The 26,415-nt window shown below is 40.9% G+C and overlaps 1 protein-coding gene across 1 annotated transcript in view; it reads left to right on the forward strand.

Moving 5' to 3' along the window:
- CCDC180 (coiled-coil domain containing 180) overlaps positions 1 to 22,326 on the forward strand; it is a 119,362-nt gene extending 97,036 nt beyond the window's left edge. Inside the window, exons 35-38 of the mRNA XM_069069269.1 lie at positions 567 to 678; positions 4,917 to 5,022; positions 18,349 to 18,484; positions 22,107 to 22,326. Of these exons, the coding sequence (XP_068925370.1) occupies positions 567 to 678; positions 4,917 to 5,022; positions 18,349 to 18,484; positions 22,107 to 22,238 (486 nt within the window). The 3' untranslated portion in view covers positions 22,239 to 22,326. The remainder of the gene's footprint in view (positions 1 to 566; positions 679 to 4,916; positions 5,023 to 18,348; positions 18,485 to 22,106) is intronic.
- Positions 22,327 to 26,415: the final 4,089 nt, after the last annotated feature.

Below are 26,415 nucleotides of genomic sequence, written 5' to 3' on the forward strand. Positions count from 1 at the left end.
CCCCTTTTGCTTTGTTCTCAAAAAGAACCATGACATCAGGAAGGTGAAGCCATGACATGCAAGTGAATTGAATTTAAGTGAGGGAAGGCTGTGCAAAGTTACCAACCTCACTTTCTGGACCCAGATGGATCCAGTGGCCAGATATAGATCAGGACAACTGGAGATGGTCCAAGATGCACTGGGTGACCTTGGCTTTTTCAAGCTAAGGTCTTTAACAGGTCTCAGTTTGACTGAGGCAACACCCATTCATTGATTAAAGCCAGTAAGAAATGAGGTAGAGAGTGGCCTCTTTACCTCATCCAACAACAACAACAAATCGATCTGGGAGGGGAAGACCCTCAGGGTTTCTGGCCATATGATCCTCTGCATGAATTAGGACATCATTTTATTAACTCTCAATAGATCTAGCTCATATCCTCACTCTTTTCCCTCTTCCCTCCCTAACCCACCCTCCCAAAAAAGGTAAAATGCTTACAACCCACCAACAAAGACATCTTCAGATGCATGGAAGTAAGTACCTTCCTATTCTGATATCCCAAGTCTGATCATTTCCACATTCTCTCTAGGAAAGTGCCAAGAAATGTGCCCGGAAATTTATAAGCTCTTTGATCCTCTTGACTGAGAAATTCCTTCAGCAGCTGGATGAAATCCCCACGGTTGAAGATGTCCAAGCAGCGAGTAAGGGGCCCTTCCCTGTAACTGTAGTGGTTAAAGTTTCTAGGGCAAAGGGGTTGGGGGTGGGATGGGAAATGTTGGTTCTTTTTTTGGTTATCATTCTTTTCTTAATCTTGTTCAACTTTAGTGTTGACACGCTGCCCCCAAGTTTTTCCAGTTTTTAAATGTGGTATGAATGTGTCCAGGACTGGAAAAATACCCATTGACAGAGGTAGGTGAGGATGAGGGTAGTGAGGGAAATTTCTGTTCAACAAACATTAAGCACCTCCAGAGGGCCATTTCTAAAGTGCTTGTCATAGATGTTGAACTCAAGACTACATAAATCTGGTTATCCCAAGTGCAGTGAGAGGAAGGTCATAACAAGCCAGCAAAGACTGTGTCAAGTTATGGAAATCCCAATGCTGGAATAACCTTTAGAACAGAGAGTATCAGAACCAGAAGAGATGTCAGAGGTGGAAAAGACCTTAGAGACCAACCTGACTAATTCTAAAAATAGAGAAACCGAGGCCCGGCAAAGGGAAGAGATACACCCAGTTTCCTGTGGAATTTTTGGCAGATCTGACCCTAGAAGAACCTGGGTTTCTCTACTCCCATTTTAGGAAATTTTGCACTATTTTTCTCATCAAGGAGGCTGGATTTTAGGAGTTTGACAATTGTTCCTCCAAAATAAGATAAAGTCCTTTTATTTCCAATATTTCAGAAGTTCTGATGCCTATGGAATTATTCCCTCTATTCCTCTATAAGAGGAAGAAGGAAAAAAATCTTCATGTGCTGTGATAATCATCACAGGGTGAGAGGGAGGGGACAAGCCTTAATAAGCACCTCTATGTGCTTTACAAATATTCTCATTTGATTCTCACAATAACCCTGGGAGGTTGGTGCTGTTATTATTCCTGCTTTACAGTTGAGGAAACTGAAGCAGACAAAGGGTAAGTGACTTGCCCAGGGTGTCTGGTTTTGTTTTTTAATCAATTTTTAAAATCAGAGTTTTGTTTTTGTTTTTGTTGGGTTTTGTTTTTGTTTTTGTTTTTTTTTGCTTTTTGGAGGGCAATTGGGGTTAAGTAACTTGCCCAAGGTCACATGGCTAGGTTTTGTGTGTGTGTGTGTGTGTGTGTGTGTGTGTTAAGTGTCTGAGGCCAGATCTGAACTCAGGTCCTCCTGACTCCGGGCTAGCTTCCCCAAAATCAGAGTTTTGAATAGACAAAGAGCTTATGAAGCTGAGAGGGATGGATAGTTGGATGACAGAGCCAGAATTCCAAAGGATCCAGATCCCAGTTAGCCACTAATAAGATGAAAACAACAGGGACAAATGTGAAGCATTGGGTTTGGGTTCAGAAAATCTCCTTCACATGTGCAGAACTGCTCAATAGCATGCTGTTCATGAGGAAAGGCCATGGGGTTTGAGTTAAGTTGGCTGCAAAGATTCCCAAAGCATAGCATCCAGAGGATTCTGCATTGGTCTGATCACATTTGGACACATCTCCTGAGAGGGAGGAAGGTTGAAGAACTAAGACAACTGGCAGCCTAGTGAATGATGGTCTGATATATGAAGGGCACCCATATGTGAAAGAAGGATTCAAGTTCCTTCTGCTCATTTGGAGGTACGAGTCATACCTTTTCAGTGGTGTAAGGTCAGCAGAGCTCTTCTGGCAGAAGGTAGCTGTTAAGATGGCATGTGACAGTCTGAGCCATCCATAGAAGTGGAGCTGTCAATGTAAATCCTCAGGAAGTCATCCAGGAGAACCTTGTAGACAGTGGCCATGGTTCAGTGGCTCAGTGGCTTTCAGCCTCATCTCTTCTTTGCACCCAAGGCCTTCCATGTAGACAGCTTGCACCTTCTTGAAGAGGTGGTAGATGGTGTCGCAGAAGATCTTCTGAAAGTTTGGGTGGCTGCTAATTTCACCTTGCCTCTCTGGTTTCTTGATGTTATGGCCAGCATAGTGGAACCAGCCCTTGGGATGGATGTGGAGACTCCACATGTGGCACCAGAATTCATTGTCACCAATCCCCATCCCCACAGAGCAGCTGCAGTCTCCCTTCCTCAACACAATGTCTACCCTGGATGTTTATGTCCTGGAAACATGTGTTTTGTCCACCACCTCTTCTCACATATTTTGATGGAAGGAGTATTTAATGCTTTCTGACATCTCATGAAAATCCACCAGGAGAGTCCTGCCTCCCACCATCTGCTTCATAAGGCAACTTCTCTAGTCTGTGTATTTTGCATGAATGGTCTGCGGGGGACCCCAAGACTTTGTCATTGATTATGCATCAGCTGGTGGGCACACATCCACAGTGCCCAGGATGCACAAAAAATCGTGGTTGGGTCTTAAAGCCTTCATACCGAAGGAGCACCTGGTACCTGCTATCTGGATGACTGAGGCAATCCGGGAGATGTGTCAGGGAAGCACAGTGTTATTGTTCAGCCCATTTTTCTTCATCCCCTTCATCGCTTCATTGCACTGATCAAACAACAGTATAATGAAGGCCACCTTGTAATTGTGTTCCTTTAGAAATTTCCCTTGGTCGGAGCCCAAGGCCATGTAATGTAATGTAATGCCAAGGAAAGGCAACTTCCCAAGGTTCAAAATACCAGCATAGGTGCTCTCCATTTTATTCAGTGACCAACCAAGAACAGAGAAGATCAAAATATGACATCATTCAAAATACAGCATTTACTAAGGGTGATTAAATAATCTCCAAGTACTACCCCACCCCAGGACCTTCCATTCATTCAATCAATTACAAAGTCCCTGTTCTAAATACTACTCTACCCCTAGGCTGTACCTTCATTTAGTCCACCACAAAGCCCCTCTTCTCAAATGGAGATTAGTTTCCAAACATAAGTAAAATACCTTCATTTGTTCAATCACAGAGCACAAAGAGGTCAAAAGTTCCCCACCCCTGGATCACAATTGAATCTACCCCAGAGTTACATCAAGTTTAAGCACAGCACTTAATACCCAAATGGAGGTCTTTTCTTCATCTTGACACAAGGCAAGTTCTCAGCAATCTTGGTTCCTGGGGAGACAAGGCTTAGCAAAGCCACAAGATACATTGCCAGTCTCTTCATTAATTCATCCTCTGTCTGTAGAACAGTCCTAGAACCCCTGAAAACATTAGCAAAACCCTCTCCCAGGATTTCTGTAAAGATACAATAAGAAAATCCTTCTTCAGGGCTTCTAAACCAACAGAAAGGTTCCAAAGACCCCTGCAATAACAGCACTGTCCTTCACCAGTGGACAGTATTCACTCTCTGTCTGCAGGACAGTCTCAGGAGCTCTTAGCCAACAGCCAGGTTCCAGAACTTCTTCAACAAAAGGACTGTCTTTCACCAGTGGACAAATCTGGCAAAACAACATCAAAACAGACAGACAAAGTACCAGCAAAACAGCCATGTCTCCTCAGTCCTTGGCAGCTCTGGGGGAAGGTCTCAAAAGTCCAGGGCAATTCAAAGAGGCACTCAACAATCCTCTCAGTCTCTCTCTGCCTCCACGAGGTGCTGCTTCCAAAAAGTTCTTCTGCCTCCTCTCTCCTGTCTCTCCAAATCTAAGTCACCAGCTCCTCCCAGTTCAGGACTTTCTTTTCACATCAACAAGTCCATCCCACAGGTGGGATTAACAAGCTCTGGGTTTTAACACAATCAGTTTGAAAACCAAGCCAATACAGGGGAATCTTTAATTGCCATTACTATCACAGGCCAGAGATACATACCTGACCCACCACATTCCATGAGGAAGCTGTCTCCTAGCCAATGAGGGCCTACTGTTTCAGGGACCAGGCAAGGTTAGTCTGAGAACATTTCTCCTCACCAGGGCTCCCTAGTCAGCAGAAGGAGAGGCCTGGGCCTGAAAAGGATCTTAACACTCTATTCCAACCCTTCATTTTGCAAATGAGGAAACTGAGGTCCAGAGAACCAAGGGGAGTTTTCCAAAGTCACACCAAGTAAGTGCATGAGCAGTGGGAATTGAGCTCAAATCGTCACCACTGCCATCAAAACTCACTTTTCCAAAATGTATTAAGGTTAACAGCAACAGCAAAAGCAAAGCACAAATATTACAACACCCATGTTACGAAGGAGAAAACTGAGGTTCAGAGAGGCAAAGCACCTTACCTCAGGTCACACAAAGCTATGGCCTAAATTCAGGTCTTTGGAGAGGATAGAGTTAATGATCTTAGTGCCTCTTCCATTCTACCTAAATAATTTCATGGTGTCATCTCATCGCTTTTCTTTGTCCCAGAAACGGAGCCAGCCAGGCAAAAATCATCTGTCTTAATGCGTCGAAAAGTTGCTGGACTTCCCTTGGAAGAAGAGAAAGAAAAGCCACAAGGTGAACGAGGGAACAAGTAAGTCATGAGCACTTTTCCTTTTCACTCAGGGAACAGGGAAATGTAAAATACTGGCCTTCGGGCAGTGGGGGCCAGCAAAGCAAATGCTATACATAAAATAAAAGACATAGGAAAACCAATTATTTCAAAACATAATATTTTAAAGCAAAGTTCATGAACTCTAAGAACCCCTGATTTACTGGGTAGACCAGTAATAACAATTTTAAAATAATTTTTAAAGTTTATAAAACACTTTTTGAAACATCTCATTTTAGCCTCATGGCCACTCTGTGAGGGAAGTGCTATAATTATCCTCACTTTGCAGATAATGATAGCTACCATTTATATAATACTTTAAAGTTTATAAAACACTTGGCATGTATTATTTCATTTGATTCGCACAACCACACTGAGAGTTAGGACTATTACTGTCCCTATTTTACAGATGAGAAGACTAAAGTGCAGAGAGACTAAATCTAGGGTCACACAACTAGTATACATCTGAGGCAAACTCAGTTATTAGATCTAATGATGAAAAATGCCCAGTAAGAATAATAGCTAATCTTGGCATGATGTTTTAAAGATTTCAGTGGCAACATGGATGGCATAGTGGATAGAGAACTAGCCTTGAGGCCAGGAAGGCCTGGCTCTGATACTACTGACTGTGTGAATGTGAACAAACCACTTAACCTTCTATATCTCTAGGAGACTCTGAGGCTGTAATTGCAGAGAAAGTGCCAACCAGCTTTGGCAGAGGCTCTCTTCACCTGAGAGTTCCTGATGTTAATGAAATCACATGTCTAGTCCTCATCCCAGAAGTCATTTATGCACAATACAAATAAAATGAAAAAATATATGTAAAACACTTCGAAAATTTTAAAGCATTCTATAGATGTTAGCTATTACTAAGTTAGAGAAAAATGATGAGTTGTATTGTTGAAGGGAGTATCCCACCAACAAACTTTCAAATCCTTTAACTATTCCTTTAGGCCATTTCTTGCGTGCAAATAATAAATTGCTGCCTACTTATACCTGACATGGATCTCTCCATTGGGTTACCCACAATGGTGAGGTCCTTGGCTATTTGAAGAGGACTCTCTGCTGATTGCAAAGCCCCGTGAAGCTATGGGGGCTCCTCAGTGACATCATGGTCCATCAAATGAGTTTGGGCTTATAATCACCATTTTTGAAAAAAGCAGGATGAAGAAAGACAGTTATTGCCCAGGTGATAACACACTATCAGATGGACAAAATAACAAGTCCATCAGAACATATATAATATAAAATAATGTGATATATCATATTGTATGCATATGTCACACATGTGCAACATTTGATATGTTGATCTCTAACATCTTATTTCTATACTAGTTTAGGTACATAATTTTTGTTGTTCAGTTGTTTCATTTGGGTTCAACTCTTTGTGACTCCCATTTGGGGTTTTCTTGGCAAAAGATACTGGAGTGGTCTGCTATGTCCTTCTCCAGTTCATTTTACAGATGAGGAAACTGAAGCAGAGTTAAGTGACGTGCCCAGGGTCACACAGCTAGCAAGTGTCAGCAAGTCCTCCTGACTTCAGGCCCAGCACTGAACCAAATAAATGACATATTACGTCAGTAAAATAAATTATCCCTCCAGTACAATAAATGACATTATCCTATCAGCATAATAAGTGATATATCACCCTGACATAGTCATTTATTGTGTTGACATATAATATATTACAGCTATTGCATGTATAATATAGTATATTATGCAATATATTATGTATAAAGGATTCATTTTCTTCTAGTGGCATAATATGTCATTTATTGTGCCTTCATAATATAGATTTTATTATACATGATATGTCACATATTACATATGTAATATGTATGGATAATTATTTGGGCCCAGAATTAAATAGAAGGAAAAGAATGGGCTAGATTATTATCACATGACCTGCTTATTTGATTGATTGGTCTACAGAAGAAGTGAAGATCTGAATTCAGGTCTTTCTAACTCCAAACGCAGTGTTCAGCTGTCATACTACTGGCTCCCTCTTTGTCTTGCACACAGCTATAATTCAGTTGATCTTCCCTGTTCTGGAACTGAATCTAAGTGAAAAATATCTTATTACTGGGAACTCCCAGAATTGTATTCCAAATTTCTGGGACTGTACCACATCAGACACATATGTAGGTCAGAAATACAGCTGCTACATTCTTTTTTCTTCTTCTATCTTGCAACGTGCTGTGGAATAAGCACTTGAATAAGCCTTGGCAGACCTGGGTTTGGATCCCTGCTCTGCTATTGTTACCTGTGTGATCAGAGATGAGTCACAACCTCCCCATTCCTCCCTTCCCTTCTTTGTCAAAGGACCAGCTGATCTTCCCAGACTTCTTACATGGTATTCCTCTCCCCATGCTCTACAGTCCAGACAAACTGTTTCACATACACAGTATGCAGTCTCCCATCTCCATGCCTGAGCACTGACTTTCCACCATGTATGGAAAGAAGTCCCTCATCACTTCTGCCTTTTGGTTTCCTTCTATATTCAGATCAAGTGCCACTTTCTACATGGAACCTTTCCTGACTCTTCAGCTGCTGGCGCCTTCCCTTCCAACATGACTTTGTAGTCAATAAATATGTTAGGGTTATTCAGGGAATGAGAAAAAAGTTCATTCTCCCGAACCTCAGTCATTTTCTGCCAACTGACTGTAAGTTCCTAGAGAGCAGGAGACAATTTCATTTTTCTCTTTGTTTGCCCAGAGCTTAGGATAAAACCTGGCACATAAGTAGTGCTTCATAAACGTTTACTGACTGACCTCCAATGGGCATTTTTAGCTCTAAATCTATGATCCTGTGACTCCAATCAATTAATAAACTTACTGTGTGCCAGGCACTGAGCTAAGTGTTAGAGATACAAACAAAGACAAAAGACAGTCTCTGCCCTCAAGGAGCTTACAATCTAATGGGCAAATCCTGACATCCCTTCTCTTCCATAAAATGGAGGGATTCCTCCTAATTCTAACATTCTGTGACTGTAAATCTCTGCCATAAACAAGAACTTTCCTTATCAGACCCCCACAGCACTTTGTTTTGCCCTTTAATGCTTTTGTTTAATTGTCTAATTCATTAACTTGTCCGTGGTTGTGTCTTAGCTGCCCACTGTCCTGTCCTCCTCCTTTGACATCAGACTCCATGAATACAGGGCCCATCTCTTATCTAACCTTCATCTCCCACAGGAACTAGCAGAGTGCTATGCACACAGAAAGGCATCTAATGAAAGTTTATTGTTTTTCTAAGCATAAAAGAAGACTACTCCTCAAGCACACTGGGAGTAGATGATGGTATGATTGCTTCCAGTTGGGGGAAATACTTGGGCTATACATCCCATAGTGGGATAGCAGTCAGTCCAGGGCTAACCAAGCTCATAATATGCATTCAGTGAACACTTAACAATTTAAATATTTCATAAAGCAGTCCAGCTTGACTTGTGGATCTTGTGGAAGCCTAACAGTGTTGATGATGAAGTCTGTCTTTAGTGTGACACAATTGTAACAGGAGTGGCTTCAGCAGTAGGACTTCAGTTCCTTGAAGACAGTTTTTAGGCATATATTGGAAGTATAGTATCACCTTGTTATGGGAGAAATATCTCCTCTCTGAGTTCATGGGTAACTGCTACTAAATACATATTTACCAGAACTCAGAAATTATAGGGGTTAAAACATAGTTTTATTGTTATGCTCAAGCATAGGTTTAGGCCTCAGAGAAAACCTCAACAATTTATTAGGATTCTAACAAGGTTTTTTATTTTGCTTGTAAAATGACAGAGAAATGATTCATTTACATTTTGAGTTCATGTACATTACTCTCAGGCCAAAAGTTAAAGAGAAGACAGATCCATAATCCCATATAATCCCAATTTGAACAAATTTAGTTAAACAGAGTCATAACTTCATACATTCCCTAAGGAAACAAATTTCATCAAACAAACTCTGTGTGTAAACTACCGTGTTTCCCCGATAATAAGACCTATCCCGAAAATAAGCCCTCCCCTTACTGTGTAAGATTCCTCTAAAATAAGCCCTCCCCCGAAAATAAGCCCTATTGAGATTGCTACTGTAGTGAAGGTGATCCCCTGTGCTACACGCTACATTACGGTACCCTCTGTATGCACCGCCCCTCCCCTCCCGTGAAATGCAGGCCGCGCTCCGAGCTGCATCCAATCAGAGCTGCTGCAGTGAGCGCGTCATCCTGTTCTTCTCCAGTGATTTGCTTATTGAATAAAGGTATATTTTTTTGTTCACATTTACCTGTTTATTAAAATTGCTGTCAATGTTCATTAAAATAAGCCCTCCACTGAAAATAAGCCCTCTGGTGTTTTTCTGTCCAAAAAAAATAATAAGACAGTGTCTTATTATCGGGGAAACACGGTAAGTCAGGTTACATATTAAATTGCATTTAGAGAATGCACAATAGGCTGATGGAGCCTACAATTTACATGTTGCCAAGGAGTCAGGGCAGCTAGGTGGTAAAGTGGGTAGAGTGCCAGGTCTGGAGTCAGGAGGTCCTAAATTCAAATCCAGGATTAGACACTTAGCTATGTGACCTTAAGCAAGTCACTTACCCCTATATGCCTCAGTTTCCTCATTTGTAAAATGAGCTGGAGAAGGAAATGGTGAACCACTCCAGGATCTTTGCCAAGAAAATCCCAAATGGGGGGCAGAGTCAAGATGGTGGAGTAGAAACAGGAACTCCATGCAGCTCTGGCTCCCACCACCTCGAGTTCATGTAAAAGGGAACTCTAAACAAACTTTGGAGCAACAGAACCCATAAAATGACACAGAGAAGGTAACCTCCCTCTGAGGACAGCCTGGCAGGCCAGCAGGAATCAGCCAGCGCAGTGCTCTGGGAGCCAAGCCCAGCCCCACATCGAGGTTTTAGTCCCAGGGCAGGCCTGACCAACCATCGGCTGGCTGAAGGGATTCCAGATGACCAGCAGCTGTGGTGATCCAGAATTATCAACACATAGATGCTAAGGACAAAGTGAGAGGTCAGTGCAGTGTGGACTTTGGGACCCAGTAGTTGGGAGTGTGGTTGGCCTTTGCCCCTGGGGTGAGAAGCCACTGAGGGCTGCAGCGCAGCCCCCGCCCCATGTCACCTTCAGTTCCTGGCCTGCAGAGTGTAGGGGGACCAAGCACCAGTCTGAGGGGTAATCGCTGTTGCTTTAACCTTCTTGGATCTGGATTGCGGTCTAAGGTGGAGGTCCTGGGTTGTGACCAGCTTGCCAGAGCATGTGGAGGCTTCAGAGAGGGCACCCAACTAATAACTTCAGCAGCTGAGAAAACCCCAGCATTTGGGACGAAGCTCCCCTGTCTGGTAGCAGAGATGGGCCCTGTATTCATGGTATACATAGAGGGCAAGGACCAATTTAGTAGGAAGGGATGATACTTAAAAGGTGAAATCAAGAGATGAGAGAGGACTATAATGAGAGAAGATGAGGAGAGACAGAATGGGGTAAACTATCTCATATAGAAGAGGCAAGGGGAAATGGTTACAATAGAGGGGAAGAATAGGAAGGCAAAAGGGAATGGGCCAACCTTATTCTCATTGAATTTGGCCCGGGGAGGGAATGACATACACACTAAATAGGGTATCTCACCCTACAAGAGAGTAGGGGGGGAAGAGGATGAGAAGGGGGACAATGGAAGGGAGGGCAGCCTGGGGGGAGGGATGTTGGAAACACCCACTTTTGAAAAGGGACGGGATCAAAGGAGAGAATAGAACAAGTGGGACATGGGATAGGAGGGAGGGAAATATGGTCAGTCTTTTACAATATATCTGCTATGGTAATGTTTTGCATTAGCTACATATGTACAACCTATACTGAATTGTTTATCTTCCCAGTAAGCGTGGGTGACAAGGGAAGAAGGGAATGAATCTGGAATTCAAAGTTTTAAAATCAAATGTTTAAAAAAAAAAAAAAAAATATATATATATATATATATATATACATATATACTATTATTAATACTATTTTACATGTAATTGGGAAATAAGTTATACAGGCATTGGGGCATAGAGATCCACCATGCCTTACTGGAAAAGTCGAAGGGGGTATGGGAGAAGATATGGGAGAGAGCAGATTGGAGGAGGGGATATCCTATGGGACTTCTATTTTGGGGTGGTGGGTAGGGGGAAAATGGGGAGAAAATTTGTAACTCAAAATCTGGCAGAAATGAATGATGTAAATCAGAAGTTAATAAAGCATTTGAAAAATGGAAAAAAAAAAAAAAAAGAAAACCCCAAATGGGGTGAGGAAGAGTTGGATATGACTAAACAACAGCAAACATAAGGAGTCAGGGACAGCTGAGATTCCTCCTTTGGCCTCTTATCTAAGGAATACCCAAGGCTGTTAAGTAAATTTCTACATCCCGTAGGACAGCCTCTGTTTAGATGAGGTTATGATTAAGACTGACCTTGAATTAACCAAAAATTGCAAGAGGAATGTCCCTGAGTCCCAAATAATAAAAAGGGAAAATTAAAAATTCCTGTAACAAATCACCAGGTTTGTTCATCATTCGGCACATGCCTAATCAGCATATAGTCAGAAGAGGGGATGGGACAAAAAACCTCAAATTTCTCCCTGTGAGAAAGGATCTGCCTCCTCAGCTGTTTCTGACCCTTTCCCTCTTTCCTCCCAGCTGCACCAGCACTTTCTGGCTTTTCAGCTGGGCTGGCCACTGACTAACCCTGCCTTGATTAAGGTATTGGAAAATACTTGTTTCTCACCTGAATGCTATCTTCAGTGAATAGAGGAAAACCAGTGTTTAGTTATACTGTTCTTTAGTTATCCTGGCCCAAAGGGGGATAACTGGGCAAGCTTAGCCAGCAAAGCTTTCAGTCTTCATCACTGCTGCAGTGGGAAGAAGGTTGGCTTTGGAGCCAGAAACCTTCGTGCATATCCCAGGCTTTGCTTAGCATTCCAGCATTACTCACCATGCAAATAGACACAGACAAGGCCAGAACCATAAAGGCCTAGTTCTCCCTCACCGAACTCTGTGGGACCTCGGCCAAGCCACCTAAATGCTCCTAGCATCAATTTCTTCATCTGTGAAATAAGGATGGTTTTTTTAAAAATTTATTTATTTTCTAATTTTTTGGTCTTTATTAATTTGTTTGGTTACTTTTAGTTTACAAGATTCAGTTCCACAATTCCTCGAGTTTCAAATTTTGTCTCCCTCTCCCCCTCCCCTCCATGGCCACATACAGTCACGTATAGGATCTGCAAATACTTTCACATTAGACATTAGTCAGGTTATAAAAAAGGACTGTATCAGATGGAATCAACAGTGGGAAAGAGGAAACAAAACCAAACAAGAAAAAGAAAAAAAAGCAGGTAATTTGCTTCAATCTGGATTTAAACTCAGTTCTTTTTAGTTCTTTCTCTGGATGTAGACATCTCCATCATGAGTTTTTTGGAGTTTTCTTATAACCTTGCATGCTGAGAAGAGTCCAGTCTATCAAAGTTGGTCGTCACACATATGTTGTGTCTGTAATTGTGTACAAATTTCTCCTGGTTCTGCTCTTCTCACTCAGCATCAGTTTGTATAAACCTCTCCAGGTAAATATGAAGTCCATCTCCTCCTGAAATGAGGATGTTTGATGCAGTGGCTTCTAAGGTTCCTTGCAGCTCCTAAGTCTATGAACTCATTGCTTTTTAAATTTATTCTTAATATCCAAGAGGCAACTAGATCTCATAGGGCATAGTGTGCTGGGAGAACTGAGTTCAGATCTACTCATAGATACTATGTGACCCTGGGTAAATCACTTGACTTCTCTGGGCCTCAGTTTCCTCATCTGTAAAATGGGGGAAATAATAGCACCTCCCTCACAGGATTGTTATGAGGGATCAAATGGGATAATTTATGCAAAGTGCTTTCCAAACCTTAATAAATGGCAGTTATTATTTCTCATTTGATGTAGTTTTTGAAACATTTTTCCCCATAAGCAGTTTGATTGCAATGCCATGGCTATGTAAAAGGCAGCACTGAGCAGGCACGGTGGTATCTCATGGTTAGGGCTATGGAGTCTGGGTTCAAGGGCTGCCTCCAACACATACTGACAGAGATCTCAGGCAAGCCTTTTAAGGTCTCATTGTCCCAAGCAATTCTGTAAATCTTGGTACTCCGTGGAGGGGAGGGTGTTGAGGGGAGTGGCCAGGGCCGCTCGAAAAGAGGCACCGTGGCTTTGCTTAGCACTCCAGCCTCGCTCCGTCCTCTGTGTGTCACCAAGCAAACAAGCACAGATGAGGCCAGAACAACAAAGGCCAGGTGGGCTACTGTAAACCACAAAGCTTTTGCCCTGTGTCTCAAGTCATCTATTTCAGTATCCTGCCTTTCATGTGGAGGTGTATCCAGAAACGAGACTCGCAGACTTTGAACCACCTGACACGTATTTTCCAACGGATTTTTTTTATGAGAATCATCTTTACAAATGCCTTAATTAACCTCTGAGAAGAAATAGGCTCTTTCTCAAGCAAAATTAGACAGCAGACCACACCTTTACAGCTGTACAATGGACTAAAAAGTAGAGAGGATACAGGTTCCCACTGTTGTTACCATTTTGATGACTGGAAAAATGCATTTAATTTGTTAGAACAAAATGCCATCCGAAAGGCTTTCCCCACAATGAATCATCACCTTGGCATACATCAAAATCATACAAAGTTTGTGGGAAAGATGTAACAACAGAGATAAAATATTGTTCAATGAGCTGCTGAGTATTAATCTCTAGCGAAACTATAAGATGGGGAAGCCTATGCTCACCAAGGGCATAGCTACTACCATGAATGTCTAGCAAAGAGTCCAAATTTAGAAGAGTGATTCCCTGTAGATGGTGAAGTTCTCCAGAGGCTCCTCTTTTTTTTCTGCTTTTTGGAGGGCAATTGGGGTTAAGTGACTTGCCCAAAGTCACACTGCTAGTAAGTGTGTCAAGTGTCTGAGGCCAGATTTGAACTCAGGTCCTCCTGACTCCAGGGCCAGTGCTCTTTTGACTGTGCCATCTAGCCATCCCTCAGAGGCTCCCCTTTAAGGATGACATTATGCTGACTGCATTAAGAACCTTCTTAATAATCACTCAGAAGAATTTGGCTTGGCCATCCATACAATAATCCACCAGCACTGATTAAGTACCTACTATGTGCTAAGAAGTGAATAAAGAATGCTTGCTGTCCAGGAAATGTGGAGTTGCCTGGACAAACTGTAGAGCCATTAATTAATTTTGGACAGATACTACAGTTGACTATAAACTGAATTTAGGGTTGAACAACAGGAAAAACTAAATCTCCTTTAGGAAATTATAGTTTTAATGAACCCAAATTTATAGCTGAAATAAAGACCCATCTTTTTTGTAGGAAGTGAACTTAGCCTCTCTTATCATAAGGCTAAGAAGACTCCATCTTAACCTCAGGGTTCTAGCTCACCCTAAGGGATTGGGGCATCTCTTTTCTATTTAGCCTTTGGCTTAAACCCCTACCAGCTGTGTTCCACCATTAGGGGCCAGTGACTAATATCCCAGTTCCATTTAACTACTTAATAACAATTAGCTTTTACAGAAGGTTTGTTTGTTATCCTTTAATCTCACTGTCTTAGGGTCAAGGTACAGTGTATCTGACTGTGGCCTGTCAGACCAATACAAACTCGGAAGCCTCTACCACAAGTCAGGCACAGATAATCCATATGGACATTTGGAGTAGAGACGTCTCTAAATTTGGACATATCACGTTTCTTTTGAGCTACTATAATCCCGCTTTGCTCATGGAGCACAGTATCCTCTTTGATGCAGGCACATTTACTTCAAAGATACAGCAAAAACATAGCATGTTATCCCTTCCACTTTGCACGGGTTAGAGGCTCAGAGCCCCTGAGATCTGGAAAAAGATCAGATAAAACTTTTTGGCCCTCCCTTCATATCAGAGAAGAAGTCTGAATTATTTCTTTTTGTTTTAAGGGGTATTTATAGTACCTTAAAAGATAAAATATATTGATATTATATTATACTACACATGTATTTTATACATTTCTTAACTTTTTCTGTATTGTCTTTGTATGTCATTTGTGGTTTCCAAAAAACTCTCCAAAAATTCCCATTTAATTTCTTATGCCGACCCTCTATATATTGAAACTGAGATGGGTAAAGTTGAGATGTGGAAGGGATAACTGTATAAACAGTTTTCCCGAATGCTTCCAGGGCATGAGCTCCCCTATAAGCATCTCACTTGAGTGGAGGAAGGCTGGAAAGAGAGCAATAAACTCAATTTATCTTAGTTCCTATGTAACATTGGTCCCACTGAATTCATGCACAAATGTAGCCAGACTACTGGATCAAAGGTCAATCCTGGAGACCACTCCTTGGGACACTGCTGCTGTTTGGGCTCTGGAATATTGGGATACCAAGGTGCACTCTGGACCTTTTGAACTTACAAGGTTGTGGAAATTTCACTCCCTTAATCTAGAACAGAAAAAAAAAGGCAGAAGGCAAGGGCCAGATGGCCTCAGAGGGGAAAGAAGCCTCCAGGAACCTTTCTCTTTACAGTATCATCTCTCACTGGGCTCTGTGAAAAAAAAAAGTCACTCGAGTTTATCCCAAGAATTAATGAAGAAGAGAAAGTGCCCGATGCTGATCCGCCAAAAGGCTGATAGGTCTTTTTGAAAGTCTTCTCTTCCCCATCTAGTTAGCAGACCTAATCTAGTTACAGAATGTCCACATACAAAAACATGCTACGCGCTCTTTCCAAGATACTACCTTTATGATTCTTCTAGAAACAGCTTGCTTGCCTCTGCAAGTGGAGTAACAACATCCCAGGCATTCTGCACATATTCCAGATCCTCCTTATATTGAAAAAAATTAATATCACCCTTACTCAACTCCCCCCAGCCATCTTTTATAACAAGGGTAAGCTAAAGAGCCAAATTCAGCCCACCTGGCTCTTTTTTTTTTTTGTCGGATTAAAATGTTTGGTTTTTAACTTTTTAATTGTTTTTATTGTATTTTTAGAACAACTTAATTGTATTTTTTAATTCTTAGCTTGTGGGCCATATAAAAACTGAACTGTATATGCTTAGGTCATTTTTTGCCTTATAACAATTTAAAAACAAGAGGGTGAAAAAAGGGCAGTTTGGCAAATCTAACCAACAGTCTTAGTGCCCCACCTCCTCAAGGAAAGGAAGGGAGGAGCATTTTCTCATCTTTTTTTCAGACCGGGCTTAATTATTACACTTACATGGTGTTTGATTTCACTTTGGAATGGTCTTCATTCTGCTGCCTCTTCCCATTTATATTATTTTAGTCACTGGGACTGTTGTCCTGGCTCAGCTTATCTCATTTTATCTCAGTTCATCTAAATCTTCCATGTTCTCCATATTCATCATTTCTTATGGCACAGTAATATTCCTTTACCTTCATGAACAATGATACGTTTAGCAATTCCCCAATCAATAATGTTCATCTTTTAATAACAATGTTCTACCAACATTCTGGTGTTTATATGACTATGAACCATGAAATCCTGGTAGTTCTCTGAAGATGGAAACTGAGGCTCACCCCAGATAACATTGCAAAGGAAGACTTGTGCTACACAAAAATTTCACAGGGGACAATTGTCATCTGTCAGATAACATAAAAAAGATGGACCAATCACGTAGCAAAAGCTGGGATACAGCTGTAGGGGCCTTTGGGCAAAAAAAAAATACAAAAGCCCTTTTTTCATATGCCAGATGTTGAATAGAGTACTGGGACCTTAGCAGGGCCTTATAGAATTAACAACATTAGAAAAACAGAAGGAATGACATTCTTGGTGTGTGTGTAAGGGGGGGAGTGGCCAGAAAGTCGCAGCATGAACAATTACCTGGAAATGAAAATGAGCAAGGCCCTTTCTAGAGATGGTATGATTGGCCTGTCTTCAATGCTGGATTCATGTTGGAAATCGTGTTAGGCAGGAAAGGTAGGTTAGGGCAAGATTATGGAGGGCTTTAACCATCAGGCTAAGGAATTCAGATTATATTTTATGAACAGTTTTTGTAAACAATTGAGAGTGGCATCTGGGTCAGAAGATACTGTTTCCCAGGCCTTTACCAGGGCAGTTGCCCTGCTTATCCTAGCCTAAATAAATCATTGTCCTTAAAATCCTGAGGAATAGACATTAGCTTCTTTTTTGATCATTGTTGTTTGTTTATCAATTTATTGCTGTCTTAGGGGGTTGTTTGTTTTGACATGATAGACTCATCTCCACAAACAGGCAAACAAACCCCTTTAAAAATACACTCCAAAAAAACATTTTGCTAATCTTAAAACTCTATATAAATGTTAGTAATCTCTCTAAGCTATTTGAGGGAAGGGATTTGGTCCTATAATTCTTTGTTTATTTCACAGTACTGAGAATAGTGCTATGTGTATAGAATGCATTAAATAAAAATGTGCTAGTTTAAAAAATAAAATATGCTCCATGAAAAAATCATTAAATAACAGAGATAATAGACATGTATCTGTTAACTTTGGCATTATGGTTCTAACACTGACCACTGTGTTTGACTGCAGCTTAATTGACACTCCACATTGTCATAGTTTGGTGTAATTATGGTGTAATTGTCATAGTTTGGTATAATTATGGTGGTATATTTATTCTTTTGATTTGTGTTTTCTTCATTCAATATCACTTCAAAAAGGTTTCCCCATATTTCTCTGAATTCTTTGTGTTCATCTTTGCTTGTCTTTTGGATCAGCAATATTCCATTATATTAATTTACAATAATTTATTCAACTCTTCCTCAATCATCAGGCATGTAGTTTCCATTTGTTGTCACAAATCAGGCTTCTATGAACACATACATGCATGCAATGTTTCTTTTCTTGTTATCAATAACCTCCTTGGGCTATCATCTTAATAGTATAATCTCTGGGTCAAAGGATTTGAGCAATTTAGTAACATTCCTTCCCTTGTTCCAACTTGTTTTCTAGAAAGGATGAACCAATTTACTATAAATTTTTTTTAGAAAGGGACAAACAAATGGTGACTGCAGAGGACATTAGGTTTGTATTTTTAGGTCTCACTGATGAGAAATTCAAAATAGAGGCCATCTCTGTATTTTTCATTTATTTTTTTGTTTATTTTGCTTTTTGGAGGGAGGAAGGCAGGGCAATTGGGATTAAGTGACTTACCCAAGGTCACATGGCTAGTAAGTGTCAAGTGTCTGAGACAGGATTTGAACTCAGGTCCTCCTGACTCCAGGGCCAGTGTTCTATTCACTGTGCCACCTAGCTACCCCTATCTCTGTATTTTAAATGTATTCTTGTTCCCAGGAAGTGGCCAGGAATTATCCCTACATCATTCACCATCAGCAACAAAATTTACATCAGAGCATCACCTCCAATAATAACTGCCAAAAGTACCCTGGGCCACCACGCACTGGTGGAAGCAAGAGATGCAGTATATTCGGTGAGTGTGGGAAAATGGGCAGTTGTTTGAAAAAGAAACTGAAATTTTCTTTGATTCTACAAACCAGATTAAGGATCTTGGAGGGGTAGAAGGGTAATGTGTAAATGATTAAGAGTGATAACTTTTAAACAGAGAAGCGAATACAAGATAATTTGAGGAATTATAGTTATCCCTTCCATATAGTGGGGTTAGGGGCAAGGTGGCCCTGTGATCTGGAAATATGCATAAAAATTTTGTCCTTCCCTTCATACCAGAAAAGAAGTCTGGATTATTATAGTATTAAAAGATAAACTATTTTGATATTATATAATACTATACACATTTTTATGCTTTTCTGAGTTTCTGAACTTTTTCTATGCTGTCTTCTGGCCTTCCCATGTTCTCTGCAGCTTCCACAAAACTCCTAAAAAATTGCCATTTAATTTCTTTTGCTAACCTGTGATATATTGAAAAAATATATTGATGGGAAAAGTCTCAATGGGAATAACTGTACTAACAACTAGGGGACAATAGGGAAGGCTTCTCACAGGAGGTGGAACCTGAGTTAAGCTTGATGGAGGTGAAGAATTCTAGGAGGTGACAGTTAAGAACAATTTCCTTTCCTCAATCAGGTAAGCTCAAATCATTTATCTGCATGCCCCAAGCAGAACCGCATGGGGATAGACCAACTAGAAGCATACCAAGCAGGTAGCTAGAGCTAAATCATCCTGAGATCACACATTTATGACAAGTTTACTACAAAGGAAATAAACTACATGCATATAACAGAGAGATACAGTGTGGTAGAGTGAGTGATATGCTAGTCAATAACTGGTTCTCAAGGGAAAAAATGTAGACATGACACATTTCTGAATTTAACGTGCATTGTTAACATTTCCTCCATTTTCTTAAGTCTAGACAATCAACAAAACAATAATCAAAGCCTGTTTTGTAGCATTTCTCGATTTCTGAGGTATAAATAATCACACAGAAAATTTAAGAATCTGTCTCAGGAGCAGGTAGTGTCTGGCTCTGGTGTGCCCCCCATGTAGTGGCTAAAGAGATAACGTAAAAGACAGGAAGAGCTGGTGGGTTCAGTCCCTGCTCTGAGTGCAAACTACACTCTCTGCTTCAAAGGATTCTTGTGAAGGATCTGCTCAGAAAATACGTTTGTAGTGCTTTATAAACCTTGAGACAAATGTAAGCTGCTATTGACCTAGTTGAAGCCAGAGAGCTGGATTTCCCTCCCTTGACTAATTTTTCAAGAGTAAATTGAAAATACTCTTTTCATTACTCTTTCTATTGTGGATTCACTATGTAATCACTGGACATTTTTCCTTTATGCCATGCTTTCAGATACATTGTTTTAACATGTGATAAACAATGAAATCCAACATTGGTACAACCTTGATAAAAAGTTTATCTGAATAGGTTTGTGTGTGTGGGTGTGGGTGTGTGTTTAACATCTGATAGCTAAGAAGAATGTGCTGCTATAGGCATGATCATTCATAATTACATTCATAATTCAATATCATAATTTTCTACTGTAGGGATTTTTTGGAGTTTTTGTTCTTTTGTTTTTATACATATCCTCTTTTTTGTATTTATTCAAATATTTTAACAGTTTGTAACTAGATGTTAAAGGAGATCAAAACAAAATTGATCTGAAAAAAATTGCAACAAAGAATCCAAAGATGCTTAAGACATAATTCCTGACCTCAGGGAGCTTATGGTGGGGTTCATTGTATATAAGATATGTATATAAGATGATATCAGTGGGTAAACAATATAGATCATAAGCAGGGCACTGCCTCAACCATGGGAGGTGGGTGATGATGTGATAATGGAAATATAGATGGTAGAACCCTTGCTCTCAAACTATCTTAATCAGCAATTTGAATTAATTATATATTATTTATATAACTTATATAATAATAATTATATCTAATAATAATTCATAAGGTAAGTAATTATAAAGTTTGTTGAGTCTGATTAATTCTGGTTTAGATATAACTAGACTTAGATGTCAATTTGCTTAAAGGCAGGAGGCTAAAACAGGTGGTTCCTGTAGGTCCCTTTCAAGGCAAATTTTCTTTGTGTTTCATATTCCTGCAAAAGGTTATCAGGAAAACCTAACACAAGTGCTGTCTACTATAGTATATGCAAAACCAAAATATAGTCAGCTGCCATTTATGGTGGGAAGTGGGACAGATGCTCTCACCATTAACATCCCAGTACTAGGATGAAAATCCTATCCTGCAGAAATGAGGGAATAGTGGAAGCTTATGGAACTCTCACATATTCCAATGGGCTTCACTTCTCTCTCTCCCCAGACAATCTACTCCCTCTGACTATTCCTATATGCCCTTAGGTTAATGATGACAACAACATGGACACAGTGTTTTCCAGCTTACACAACAGTCCTGGGGCTTAGAAAGTTATATTCACATTGCCAGGAAGTGCCAGAACTAGGCCTCCAAACTCCATCTCCCAACTCCAAATCAAGGGCTTTTTGTACTCAACAACCCAGACTCTCAAACCAGAGGGAAAAAAAAGAAATTCTTCTGACAAAGGCAGTGCCTCTTCCATGCACTTTGCAAAAACCTACAGGGAGCTTAGATGAGACAAAAGATGTTCAGTGAATGCTAGACAAATGAATAAAAGAGAAAGAACTGACTGTGAGCACTATGCCAGACACTAGAGATACAAAAACAAGACAGTCCCTGCTCCCAAGTTGCTCACATTCTAATTAGCAGAGACAACACATAGGAAAGTGCAGTGCCAAAGCAAAGAAAATGGTTTTTTATGATCCCGAGGACCACATGGCAGGGTAGATGGCAAGGCCCAAGGCTTCTTAGGGTGCCATCTTTAAGTTAGTTGGCAATGCTTGGGGGTCTGGAATGCATAGTGGCAGGGCAAATTGTAAGGCCTAGTATGCCTCCATCTTCCCAGAAGGTTTGTAGACTTATCCCTTCCAAATTGTGGGGGGTTAGGGGTGTGGTGCCCTGGGATCTGCAAAATCTATGTAAAATTTTTGGCCCTCCCATCACACTAGAGAAGTCTGAATTTTTTTCTTTTTCTTTTATGGGGTGTTTACAGTGCCTTATTGTAAAATTTGGGTTAAGGATTTGATCACAGACTCTGTGTCTTCTGTTGTCCTTATCCTATCATCTGCAGCTTCCACAAAACTCCCCAGAAATTTCCATTTAATTTCTTATGCTAACCCATAATATATCAAAATCACGATGGGCAAAGTCACAACATGGAAGGAATAACTATAGTTGGTAACTCCCTACATATCCAAGTGGTATTAGCAGCTAGGTCTATTAAGCCATAAGGAGCCACTGGATGGACCAGACCCACCACCACTGGTAAGAACGGAGAGGACCCAAGGGTTGGAGTAGAGCTACCTCCTGTGGGGGGCGGGAATGGAAGTTCAGTGTCTAATTGGGGGGTTGAAAGAGAAAGAAGCACTGAGAGGAAGGTTGGGTAGGGCAGTGGTTTCCTCAGGTGCCCATGCTTGCTGCCTGCTGAAAAGGATCTAGGCTAGGGAAACAAGAAGGCAGGGATAGGAGAGGGAAAACTGAAAAGGGAAGATGTCAATTTCCCTAATGTGGGCTCTTTCCTCTGCTTTAACCCCTAGAAATATTTGGAGAAATTACAATTGGACCTGAACAAGATTAAGGAAGAAAAGGATATCCAACTAACCAAAGCTGAGAATTGGAAGGGCTGGTGGAACCACTCAGTAAAAACCATTAAGAACTTGTATCCATAACCCCTGCAGATTCTTTTCTTATGTATACACTTAGGTTTAAGAGACATTGAAATTTTTGTTCTATAAATAAAAATGTGGTTACAATGGACTTGACAGTTGTGGCCATCACTGTGCTGGGAAAGGTTTTTGTTTTTGAAATTTCATGAGTGGCCAGACTATAGGTGATCCTTCCTGGTAGAGCAGACACTCCCCAGCTCATCAGTAATCCAGTGCAATGAAAAGAATTATAGTTGGAAGGGACATCTGAGGACATCTAGTTTAACCCCCTGCCTTTATATTAAGGAAACTGAAGTCCATAGTGATTAAGTGACTTGCCCAAGTGGTAGAGCTAAGGCACGTTCCTCTGATTCTAAATTTAGTATTCTTTTCATTGAGTGAATGAGAGCAATGTTTTAAAAAATGGGGGGGGAGGAAGTAAGCTAATCAATAATTTTTTTTTCAAATTTCAGATGACAATTCTGGGTGGTTTTATAACAAACTTTTCATCATCAAAGGAAATGGAGAACTCCACACTTGGACTCTTAATATCACAGTCATAGATGTGCTTATAGAGGGGTTATTTTTAAAGAGCATTAAAGGACACCAAAAGAAGGGTAGCTGGTTGATACAATGGCTAGAGCAGTGGCCCTGGAGTCAGGAGGACCTGAGTTCAAATCAGACCTCAGACACTTACTAACTGTGTGACCCTGGGCAAGTCGCTTAACCCCAATCGTCTCGCACTCTTCCCCAAAACCCAATCACCCAAGAAACTCATCTGTATTATACCTAGGCTATATAGAGATCTATTGCAGCAATGTCTGAGGACATTGAAATATCAAATCATAAGGAGGGGAAGTCACAAGGTGTCAAAAAATACTACATTCTATTAAGAACAAAAATTGTGACCAAAAGAATATCAGCAACTACCAATCAACATGCTTATTTCTCCACCTGTGTAAAATATTTCAAGTATAATATATACAGGAAGGTATTAATAGGGAACAGATGGACTTTTTGAAAGCAATATTCCATAATAGGCCCCAATAGACTGGAAGAGACAGAAAATACAAAATTCTACCCTTTGTTGAATATAAAAAAACATTTGATTCAGTAGAGCAAAACATCACAAAGACTTTCTTCCAACAAGGTGTTTCTTATGCATGTATCAAAATTATGCAACAAACATTGAAAAATTAAAAACTAAGATAATCCTGTTCACTACCATTCTCTGCTCATTAAAAACATATGAAGTGGTTCACTCAGTGGTAGCTATTAGCACTTGCAGGCTACTTTGGATGTTCTCCCTTGTCCCCTTTTTCCCCCCATTCCTTGCTCTAATTTCTCTAAGAGACAGACAAAAATGGAAGAAGAAATCACCATTCTTACCAATGATAATGGCTCTGGTATGTACAAAATTGACTTTTCCAGGGATTGTGCTCCTCAGGCTGTGTTCCCCTTCATTACTAGATGCCCAAGACACTAGAATGTCATAGTGGGACTGGGACAGAAGGAAAGTTATGTTGGTGATGGATCCCAGAGCAAGAGAGGTATCCTGACTCTTAAAAATCCCAGTGGACATGGCCTTGTTACCAACTGAGATAACATGAAGAAAATTTGGCATTATACCTTCTACAGTGAGCTTCATGTAGCCCCTGAGGAGCATCCTATTCTACTTACAGAAGCTTCTTAATATGCCAACACCAACAGAGATGACACAGATTATAATTGAGAACTTTACCTCCCCAATTAGGGATGTTGCTATTCAGGCTGTATTGTCTCTGTATGCCTCTGATTGTACCACTGATATCATTATGGACTCTGGTGATGATGTTACCCATGCTGTGCCCATCTATGAGGGTTATGTCCTTCCCCAGGCCATCTTTCATCTAGCCTTGGGTGGTTGTGACCTGACAGAATACTTCATGAAGATAATGACAGAAAGATGGTACAGTTTCAGTACCACAGCTAAAAAGGAAATTGTCTGTGACATCAAGGAGAGGTTGTGGACTTCCTGGACTTTGAGCAGGAGACAGCCACTGCTGCTGCTGCATCTTCCCTGGAGAAGAGTTAGGAACTTCCTAATGGTCAGGTGATCACCATTGGCAATGAGAGGTTCAGGTGTCCAGAGGCCTTCTTCCAGTCATCCTTTCTGGGTATGGAATCCTGTGGCATTCATGAAAACACTTTAACTCCATGAAGTGTGATGTTGATATCCAAAAGTATCTGTGCCAACACTATATTGTCTGGTGGTACTACTGTGTACCCTTATATTGTTGACAATGCAGAAAGAAAGCACAGCCCTCCACCTAGCACAATGAAAATGAAGATCACCACTCCCTCTCAATGTAAGTATTCTGTCTGGGTTGGTGGCTCTATTGTGGCTTCTCTTTCCACCTTCCAGCAGATGTGAATCAGCAAGCAGGAAAATGATGAATCTGGTCCATCTCTTGTCCATCACAAATGTTTCTAAGTGCACTGCTAGCAGATGCATAGCGTTTACTGCATGAGTATTCACAAAGTATACATTTGCCCTGGCAAATAATCTCATGTTAGCCCCTTGAAGCTAGAATAAGCTTTCTTTGAAAAGAAACTTGTCCTTGGGGAAGTTTTTATCTGATATTAGATAAATATCAGCGCTTTTTAGATTGTTGAACCATTACAGATTTAACCTCATATTCAGTTAACAGTTGTTCCCCTGACATAGATTTTTAGCTGACTATGTACATATCTTTGATCTAAAGCTCATATAGGGTTATTTCATTTTCACAGGTAAGATTAAGAGTTAACTTCTAAAGAGAATTGACCTGATAATATATTATATGGCTAGTTAACAGCCATCAGCTTTACAGTCTAGTTCTATAAAGCATCAGATCTAGGGTAGAACCAAGATGGTTGAAATAGGAAGGAACTTATCTGAAGCATCCCAAATTCACCTGCAGAGAACTACAAAATAATACTTCAAATTAAATTCTTGTCCCGTCCTGCGGGACCAAGTTATTCGTGGGGCCGAGGAGGACCCAGCCTGCAAAGGAATGGGTGGGAAAGAAGGAGAGAGACCAAGAGAGTTTGTTTTAAGGTCTGATGATCAGATCAGATCAGATCTTTATTGCTGGTAAACAGGACTTATATACTCTTTGAAGAAGTGGGCGGGGAGAGGAATTCTTGTAAACAAACGTTGAAACATTTTGTGGCTAGGACACCTGGTGCCGAAACACTCTGTGGCCAGCAGATTCACGTGACATGGTACTCAGGGGTATGGCTTTCTCACGGGGGTAAGGGTGCCTGGCCTGAAGGCCTTCACTCCCAACATGTCCCCCTTTTTTCTCTAATGACCGGTGAAAGGCCTGTCTTAGGCTATGAGGCCTGCATCCACGTCCAGCGGACCTGGCAGTGCCCCTGTCTTAGGCTATGCGGGTGGCCCCCGTCTCTAGCATCTATATTGGCAGACCCCCTGTCTTAGGCTATGTGGGTTGCCCCCGCCCCTGGCATCTTAAAAGAACATTCCAGAGACGGACCCACAATAATCCCGTCTTTGGGTGCATCTGCAGCAGAACATTCTAGAGACGGACCCACAATAATCCCGTCTTTGGGTACATCTGCAGCAAGGTCTGTTGTTTCTGGCTCGTGGTAGCCCCACTATTCCCGTCATTGGCTCTTTCACAGCGTTGGTCAAAACCTTATGATCTACGAAAACATTTCCACACCTTTGAGTACCATGGATCGGCATCTGCACCAGCAAGAGTAGAAAATTGAAGGCCTTCGAGGATGGTCATGGAAGGAAGGTCGTCACAAGACCCACCGGAGTTAAGCTGATGATAGTGAACAGCAATGGGTTTCCTAAGAGCCGAGTCAATCTGTGATTTAACAAAAGTGGTTAATTTGTTGAAGGCCCAGGGCCCAAAGGAAAGGAGCAACAGAATCCCCACGAGGGGTCCCAAAAGGGTGGGGAGCAAGGTAGTCAGCCAGGGGAATGTAGAGAACCAGTTTTGATACCAGGATTCCTTCTGATCTCTTTCCTTCTTCCTTTTTTCTAAACTTTCTTTAACCCTTTTTAAACTATCTTCTACAAGGCCAAGCTTGTTAGTATAGAAACAGCATTCTTCTTTTAAAGCAGCACAAAGGCCGCCTTGCTGTAAAAAAAGGAGATCTAGGCCTCGCCTATTTTGCAAGACCACCTCGGCCAAGGAGGCCACAGAGT

The sequence above is a fragment of the Petaurus breviceps genome, unplaced genomic scaffold, assembly GCF_028583685.1.
Source record: "Petaurus breviceps papuanus isolate PSGF00001 unplaced genomic scaffold, PetGlider_PUasm1.0 90779, whole genome shotgun sequence".
In the NCBI taxonomy this organism is placed as follows: domain Eukaryota; kingdom Metazoa; phylum Chordata; class Mammalia; order Diprotodontia; family Petauridae; genus Petaurus; species Petaurus breviceps.